We start from the raw sequence: 9,258 nt of genomic DNA, 5'->3' as shown, positions 1-9,258 counted from the left end.
TAGTGGAAGGAACCTTTGAAAACAGCCTTCATGTCTTCAGATCTGGTCCATGTCCTTCGCTCCTCAGGTGTAACAAAGACCCTGAACCTCCTTCCATACCACGGGTCTGACAAAAGGAACCCGTGAGAGTCTCGCTCGCTTTCATTTCTGCCTTTTTTTTTTTTTCTCCCCGAGGTCAGAAAAGGCCTGAATGATCTGACGATGGGCTAATGTCCAAAAAAAAAAGTGGGGGATGGAAAGAAAAGAAAGAGTAAAAAAGGCCGGGTAGAAAGACTTTCTGTGGGGTTCTCAGAGACCCATAGAGGAGGAAGAACCGGCGAGTCCACAGTTGACTGGGCTTGTATGGCGCCGGATTCGCTGGTAATGGCAGCTGCGGCGTCTTGACGGTCTCGGCCAAAACGTGTCAAAGGTTAAGAGATGCTGCCAGAAGCGTGAAGCCAAACGTAGCTTTTCAGGAGCTCCACGGACCACCGGTCGATGCTCGCTCGGCAGAACGGAAGAAGACGCCGGGGCCTGAGAGCCAATCGGAAGCCGGCGGCTAATTGACCGACGGCTCCGGGGTCGAAATGATAAATTAATGGGTTTTTTTTATTTCACAGGCGTCACAATCAAGCTGTGTCTCAAATCAAATACTTGTGAAGTTAAACTTAGAATTTTTAGAGCTTAAGTGCGTCTCAATTCTTAGTGTGTAAATGTAGTGCTTTATACACACTCAATTGTTACTAAAACCTAAAAACTACAGTTGAAAATTTTTTGATTACAGTTGAAAATTGTTTGATTATAGTTGAAAATGGTTAGATTATAGTTGAAAATTGTTTGATTATAGTTGAAAATAGTTTGATTATAGTTGAAAATTGTTTGATTATAGTTGAAAATTGTTTGATTACAGTTGAAAATTGTTTGATTATAGTTGAAAATTGTTTGATTATAGTTGAAAATTGTTTGATTTCAGTTGAAAATTGTTGATTATAGTTGAAAATTGTTTGATTATAGTTGAAAATTGTTTGATTATAGTTGAAAATTGTTTGATTTCAGTTGAAAATTGTTTGATTATAGTTGAAAATTGTTTGATTTCAGTTGAAAATTGTTTGATTATAGTTGAAAATTGTTTGATTTCAGTTGAAAATTGTTTGATTATAGTTGAAAATTGTTTGATTATAGTTGAAAATTGTTTGATTTCAGTTGAAAATTGTTGATTATAGTTGAAAATTGTTTGATTATAGTTGAAAATTGTTTGATTATAGTTGAAAATTGTTTGATTTCAGTTGAAAATTGTTGGATTATAGTTGAAAATTGTTTGATTTCAGTTGAAAATTGTTTGATTATAGTTGAAAATTGTTTGATTTCAGTTGAAAATTGTTTGATTATAGTTGAAAATTGTTTGATTTCAGTTGAAAATTGTTGGATTATAGTTGAAAATTGTTTGATTATAGTTGAAAATTGTTTGATTACAGTTGAAAATTATTTGATTTCAGTTGAAAATTGTTTGATTATAGTTGAAAATTGTTTGATTTCAGTTGAAAATTGTTTGATTATAGTTGAAAATTGTTTGATTATAGTTGAAAATTGTTTGATTACAGTTGAAAATTGTTTGATTATAGTTGAAAATTGTTTGATTATAGTTAAAAAATGTTTGATTACAGTTGAAAATTGTTTGATTATAGTTCAAAATTGTTTGATTATAGTTGAAAATTGTTTGATTACAGGTGAAAATTGTTTGATTACAGTTGAAAATTGTTTGATTACAGTTGAAAATTGTTGATTATAGTTGAAAATTGTGTGATTATAGTTGAAAATTGTTTGATTATAGTTGAAAATTGTTTGATTATAGTTGAAAATTGTTGGATTATAGTTGAAAATTGTTGGATTATAGTTGAAAATTGTTGGATTATAGTTGAAAATTGTTTGATTATAGTATTGTTTGATTATAGTTGAAAATTGTTTGATTTCAGTTGAAAATTGTTGGATTATAGTTGAAAATTGTTTGATTATAGTTGAAAATGATTTGATTATAGTTGAAAATTGTTGGATTATAGTTGAAAATTGTTTGATTATAGTTGAAAATTGTTTGATTTCAGTTGAAAATTGTTTGATTATAGTTGAAAATTGTTTGATTATAGTTGAAAATTGTTTGATTATAGTTGAAAATTGTTTAATTATAGTTGAAAATTGTTTGATTATAGTTGAAAATTATTTGATTATAGTTAAAAATTGTTTGATTACAGTTGAAAATTATTTGATTATAGTTGAAAATTGTTTGATTATAGTTGAAAATTGTTTGATTACAGTTGAAAATTGTTTGATTATAGTTGAAAATTGTTTGATTATAGTTGAAAATTGTTTGATTACAGTTGAAAATTGTTGGATTATAGTTGAAAATTGTTTGATTACAGTTGAAAATTGTTTGATTACAGTTGAAAATTGTTGGATTATAGTTAAAAATTGTTTGATTACAGTTGAAAATTGTTGGATTATAGTTAAAAATTGTTTGATTACAGTTGAAAATTGTTTGATTACAGTTGAAAATTGTTTGATTATAGTGGAAAATTGTTTGATTACAGTTGAAAATTATTTGATTATAGTTGAAAATAGTTGGATTATAGTTGAAAATTGTTTGATTATAGTTGAAAATTGTTTGATTATATTTTAAATTATTTGATTATAGTTGAAAATTGTTTGATTATAGTTGAAAATTATTTGATTATAGTTGAAAATTATTTGATTATAGTTGAAAATTGTTTGATTATAGTTGAAAATTGTTGGATTACATCATATTAAACCAGTTGTTCTTGTGTTATCAACTCACTGCTCCGTGTTTTGTTTCAAGTCGTGGTCAATTGTTGAGACACAGTCGTCATCAACTGATGTTCAGCTTCTGTAGACGTCATTGATCAACTGGTTAAAGCAAAAGAGTTTCTGTTTAACAGCAACAACTGATGGGAATGACTTCTGGCACCACTTTCAGGCACCAGCGCTTTTCATTGGCCTGTTCTAATCCCCCATAAACCCTTGCAGCGCCGCGATCGGCAGACGGGCTAATTGCTCACGAGGTCCTCGGACCCTCCAGGTGCCCCTCGCACACCCGGTGTTTGTAAACACGGCTCGTAAAGAGCCGAGCTGCCATCAAAGTGTTAACGTTTCCCCGGGAGGATCAGAGGACGATGGGGGTCCAGCTGGACTCGTACCTGATCCACCGGCAGGAATGTCCAGGCTCCCTGCAGCTGCGACGAGCGGCTTCCTTTACACCGTCCTGTCATGTAGAAGAAAGAAGTTTGTCGTTTGTTTACCTCACGCTCCGTCTGCCCGACCGCTGTGTCCGTCTGAGGCCTGATGATCTCACCGCAAAACCAAGAGAGGATCTTGAGTGAAGGACGGAGGCGGCAGATGAGCCCGACCTCTGACCCTAACTCACCTGGAGAGCTTCTATCAACCGTTCAAGGAAAGTCGCCTCTCGGTCAGGATGAAGGTTGAAGTACTAACTAGATAGGGTGGGACTCACCCCAACACACAGTTGAGGTTCTACCATCTTTCCCTAAGGAGTTGCCGACGGTGACGGGTGACAAGCTGGGGTGAGCTTTCCTGTGGCCCTGCGACCCCAGTACACTGGTTTACCCAAGTAGATGAAAGGCTGCCATCCTTTTTAAGTTTGGTGGTCGGTTCCGTACTGTTTCCTGCACCTGGGCACTAAATAGCACTTCCAGTAGCACTAGACACTCCTGGAACGTGAACCTCCTGTTGTTCTGCCAGGTGGACTTGATTCGGGCAGAACCGTCTCTCCAAGCTCAACCCGAACCATGTTTGTTATAAGACCTCGGTGCTGGTCACGGCTCGACCCGTTCAATAAGTCTTTCCATTTCCCGATTGTCTTTGGGCATCGATGGTTCCTCAGCTCTGGTTCTTCTTTTTAGTCCTCGTCATTAAAGGCCTCCCTTTTTTTCAGAGCTTCAACCAAGGCCAAGTGAGGCAGAAGGGAATCAGGTTCAAGGCCCCGTTACTAGCCTGAACCTCTCAGTTCAGTGGCGGCTGGTGCGCTTCTTTAATTTCTTTATCTTTTTTTACTTTATTTATTATTTACTTTTTTAGTTTGTTGTCGTCATCAACGGTGGCGCGGTCGCCTCACAGCAAGAAGGTTGCTGGTTCCAGTCCAAGCCAACTTGTGACCTTCCTGTGTGTAGTTTGTATGTTCTTCCAGTGTTGTGTGGGTTTACTCCGGACACTCCGGTTTCCTCCCACAGTCCAGAAACATACAGAGGTTGATTGAGAACTTTGGGAAATTGTACATATGGTATGAGTGTGTGTGTGAATGGTTGTGTGTATTGTGTGTTCTGAGACAGACTGGTGTCCTGTCCAGGGTGTCCCCTGCCTCTCGCCCTATGATACTGGGATAGACTCCAGTCTCCCCACAACCGCCACAAGGGATAAAGCGATAGAAAATGAATGAATGAATGAATAATCGTCAACATTAACAATTTCTTATGATTATAGAATTGTTCTCGCGGATACATTTTATTTGCATTGACTCACGTTCTGATCGTAATCTTGGTTTGTGTCACATTTATGTAAATCAATCAAACAGGCCGCAGAAGTAAGAGAAGCGTCGTCTCTGAAGATGACTTCGGGCGCGACCGTGATTATAATCACACCTGATACTAAACGTTCGCTTCTGCGTAGAAGGTCAGTTAGCAGTTCTGTTTTTTACAAGTTTGAGGTATTTACACTAGTTTAAAAAAAAAGTTTAGTTGTTTGTTTTTTTATTCTATGCATTGTATGTGTTTATGATAAATGTTCAAGTATCTCAGATGTACTTAAAACAGAACCTAATCCGCTAATTCAGACCTTATGGTAAAGACAAGAGCTTGTTAATAGATTTCCTTTGGTTTTTTAATAATTTAGTTTATTCTGAATGATGTATGTCATAGTATCATTAAGATATGTTTTCATTTCTATCGAAACAAGGAGCTTAATAAACATTATTATCCATCATTAGCTGTCAAAGTGTTGATTTCCACGTTAATATTGTGTAAGTGAAGACAATTTTCGACGGATTCTTTCAAATGTCGGCGACAATATTTTTCACCGACTGCGGGCGGTTCAGTCGTGGGTAGAATTAAACGTTATATACATAATAAAAGTAATTTAGGTTTGCTTAGATTAGGTAGAACTTTATTGATCCCTCAGGAGGTCTCTTTCGGAAAATGTTTTTTTCCAATCAGACACAGCAATACAGCAATTTTTCGTAAAAAAATAAATAAAAATAAAATAAGAACAAAGAGAAATAAAGAGAAAGAACAAGATGAAACAATCCAAGTCTAAAGATAAAGAACATAGATCAAAGAAAAATAACAAAGACAAAAGATACAAAGATTAACATAGTATAACATAATATCATGTCAAGACTCGTAAACAGTGCGATTTCCGCATGATATTTTTCAGTAAATGCCACTAATTATTAAATATTGAACTATCTTTTTTTGTTTCATTTCTACATTTGTTTTTCAAGTCGCGCAGTAAACGTCTCCCGCTGTGATTTCATACGTGTCTGGTCCCGGCGTCCCATGCGGGGGTTCTGGTATCATAATGACTAATGATGCTTTTGAAGAAGGAACCTCCCGAGACGCCTCTGACACACACTCTTGTCCCTCTTTTATTTCGCAGGTCTGATGGAAATCCGATCCGTGAGTGTGGGAGTCGTGGCCATCAAGTCCGTCAGCACCGGCCTGTACTTAGCCATGTCTAAGAAAGGCTCCCTCTTCGGATCGGTGCGTATACAAGCCGGCGACATTGTCTCGAAAGGTCACGTGGGAGGACCGAGGGGTTGGGGGGGTTGGGGGGTCGTCCAAGGGTGGAGGTGTAAGGGTCCCGACCGTGGAACTGCACCAGGTCTCACCGGAGAGGAGCCGTCAATCATGTCCACGCACCCGTAGAAAGACCGACCTGACGGGGGTCACGTCAAAGGTTCCTGCGACTTGTGTTCATCAATGTTTTACTATTCAGTTGTTTTTAGACAAACACACTTGTTTTATGTTTTTATTTTTATTGGAAGACTTGATACATAAACACATTTGTTCGAACAGAGTCTGAAGTGAAACATACAAGGAAGCAAATGGTTGAGAAATGACACATAAAAGAAAATTAAAAAACGATTAGAAATACATCTAAATAATGCTAATACCTCTATATACAAATATGCCTAAATAAAATAAAAATAAAACAAAGTAAAAAGTGCAGCGATAAGGTTGGTGTCGAGAGATCAGACACAGTTCTAAGATGATTAAGACAAATTCAAAGATACAAGTTGTGACAATATTATCCAGGAGCAACCAAGAGCTTCGTCGTACTTTTGAATTCAGATCCTGCAGCTCTCGCTCGGAACAGATATGGATCTGAGACAGAGACGTCTTTCAAGGCGGCTCAAGCGTCGGATCAAAGGTAAACCACCCGCGGCTGAAGTGGCCGAGGTTAGCGTGGGAATATCTCCAGGACGAGCGTCGACAGGTCGGCTCTTCGCGACGTTCGAGCGTCGATGACAGCGGAACTATTGAGGCCGACGAGTCCCTGATGAAGATGATGAGCCTCTGGTGACGTCATCTTTAGCCACATTTTTCAAACACAAAAATAGCCACTTCTTTAGATATTTACAAATAAGAGACTTGATAAGAACATTATCGATCCCTAAACTAACTGTTCTGGAAGGAAAGGTTAAATATCAAAAATATCTGGTGAATTTGTTGGTCAGTCATCAGAAACATCAACACTTCATTCTTGGAGAGACGACCTACAGGTCATTCTCTCAGATGGGAATTGTAACAGGCAGTGGTGGCTGGACCATAGAGGGCGCTGGGGCGCAGCCCTCCCACAGATTTGGCAGTTTTTTTAACTTTTATTAAATTTAATTAATTTGATAAAATATATTTTGTTGATTCACGTTCTGATTATAATTGTGGTCTGTGTCGTCATATCCGGTCTCTGGCGTGTGTGTGTGTGTGTGTGTGTGTGTGTGTGTGTGTGTTTGTGTGTTTGTGAACAATTACAATGATGTTTGAAGATGGTATAAAACCCTTTCCTGAAGTTTATACCTCTAAAATATATCTTGAATAAAAGTATAAATGTAGCTGGTTCTGTGGTTGGAATGAAGCTGGACTCACTGGTGACAGTTGCTGAGAGGAGATCATTGAACAAACTACTGTCCATCATGATGATGACAGTCATCCTCTGAACACTGTCATCAGTGAGCAGAGAAGCAGAATGAGTGCACGAATGCTCCTACCCAGGTGCAACACTAATAGACTCAGGGACTCATTCATCCCTCGGGCTATTAAATTGTACAATTCTGAGTTCGGGGGCAGGAGTGGAGTGAAAGTATCTGGATGTTCTGTTCTATGTTAGTCTTTGTATCCTTTGTCTTTGTTGTTTTTCTTTGGCCTATGTTCTTTGTCTTTATCTGTAGACTAAGATTGTGTCATCTTGTTCTTTTTCTCTTTATGTTCTTCTTCTTATTTTATTTTTATTTATTATTTTTTATTGTTTATGGAAAACTGCTGGCTGTTGTAAAAAACAATTTCCCGAAGGAGACCTCCTGAGGGATCAATAAAGTTTTACCTTACCTTACCTTACCTTAAATACAGATACTTCAGTAAATACTTCACTGCTGTATCTTTGGGTGATATTTCGGCTCTAGTGAACAAGATGAAACCCTCCTCTTGCTCAGATGACGTCCAGGCTGTTGCCTTTTGAAACGATCTTCCTCTCTCTTTTGTTTGATGATCTACTGACTCCTTCAAGAAACATCTTACGACGTTTTCATTTGTTCAGGCTTTTCCTTGAGTTTCTGGAACTCCTGTTGTGTTATCAGTTTTATCTTGATCTTTAAAATATATACTTTATTGAATATTGTTTGGATTGTTTAGGCGATTTGTGACCCTGGTCTGGAAAAGCGCTATATAAATGAAAATTACTTACTTACATGTTGCTATAAAGTACTTTACTCAGCACATTCTTCAGATATTTCCAAATATGTTCACGTTGTTATTGAAGGACGCGTGAGAGACAAAAGTTCATTCGTCCTTTGAGCGCTTCCAAAAACATGTTGTCCGACGGCTTCATCCTGGAATCACTCGTCGACTGGACGCTCGTGACGTTCGACTGCAACAACAGACGTTAACCCGTGAGCTCCTCTCAGGGCGAGTCAGCAGAACGTTCAGTAAAAGCAGTCGTGGTGTGTGTGTGTTCGCAGGTGAAGTACAGCCCGAGCTGCAAGTTCAAGGAGCGCATCGAGGAGAACGGCTACAACACCTACGCCTCCCTGCGCTGGAAGCACGGCGGCCGCCAGATGTTCGTCTCCCTGAACGGGCGAGGGAAGCCGCGGCGAGGTCACAAGGCCCGGCGACGACACCCGTCGACCCACTTCCTGCCCATGCTGCCCTCGTAGCCGCGATGAACTCTGACCCCGGGACGAGGCGGCCACTTTTCATGTGTCGCAGACATTTTTGGTTTGTTTCTGTAGAAGTAGTTGAATTATATGTGCTTTAAGTTATTTCCATTGTGAACCACAGAGCGGTACGAAGATCTGAGAGCCTTTCGAACTGAGATGTTCTGGTCCTGGAAGAAACCGAGTGGGCTTTAAAAGGTGACACTTTGGCATCTGACCATCGTCGAGTTTGTACGACGTGTCTCAGTTCCATTGTTGGTCACGTGTTTTAAGTCTGTAATCTCTTGCATTATTTATGTCGTGTATCTGTGACAGCATTTCCTGTTTACATCTGGTTCTGAAACCAAATCTGGTCCCACTTATGACGAGTGTTCATGAAGAGAATCTGATCCACATCAGATCTCGTTCTGTGTGATCTTCAATGTGTCCTCACATCACTCTCGCCACAGCTTCTGCACGTCGTCATGGCTTCAGGTTTTCTTCTCTCACAACGAACTCCTCTCCTGAAATGTTTCAACAACTAAACTCTGACATTGCAACTATTGCGACATCACCTACATTCAACATGTTGAGCAAACTTCACTCGTGTTCTACTCTCATGTCTACTAATGTTGGATTATCTTCAGAGTAATCTGTGCTTTTTTGGAGTTATAGACACAAATGTTTGTTCATTTTAATGTAGCGACTGGAGCTCAGTTGTTTTCGTCTTCATCTTCATCCTGGATGGATGGATGGATGGAAGGAAGCAAGGAAAGGTGGATGGAAAGATGGGTGGATGAAAGGAAGGAAGGAAAGGTGGATGGTGGAAAAGGAAGTATGGACAAATGGAA

General features: G+C 38.7%; 1 protein-coding gene across 1 annotated transcript in view; it reads left to right on the top strand.

The window, feature by feature from the left end:
* Positions 1-8,491, top strand: part of fgf22 (fibroblast growth factor 22) — a 42,855-nt gene extending 34,364 nt beyond the window's left edge. The window contains exons 2-3 of the mRNA XM_087782131.1: positions 5,656-5,759; positions 8,234-8,491. Coding sequence (XP_087638257.1) covers positions 5,656-5,759; positions 8,234-8,428 — 299 coding nt within the window. The 3' untranslated portion in view covers positions 8,429-8,491. The remainder of the gene's footprint in view (positions 1-5,655; positions 5,760-8,233) is intronic.
* Positions 8,492-9,258: the final 767 nt, after the last annotated feature.

This window comes from Callionymus lyra, chromosome 2 (genome assembly GCF_982586985.1).
Source record: "Callionymus lyra chromosome 2, fCalLyr1.hap1.1, whole genome shotgun sequence".
Classification (NCBI taxonomy): Eukaryota; Metazoa; Chordata; class Actinopteri; order Syngnathiformes; family Callionymidae; genus Callionymus; species Callionymus lyra.
Note: the sequence above shows the minus strand (reverse complement) of the source record. Positions and strands in the feature narration are given on the sequence as shown.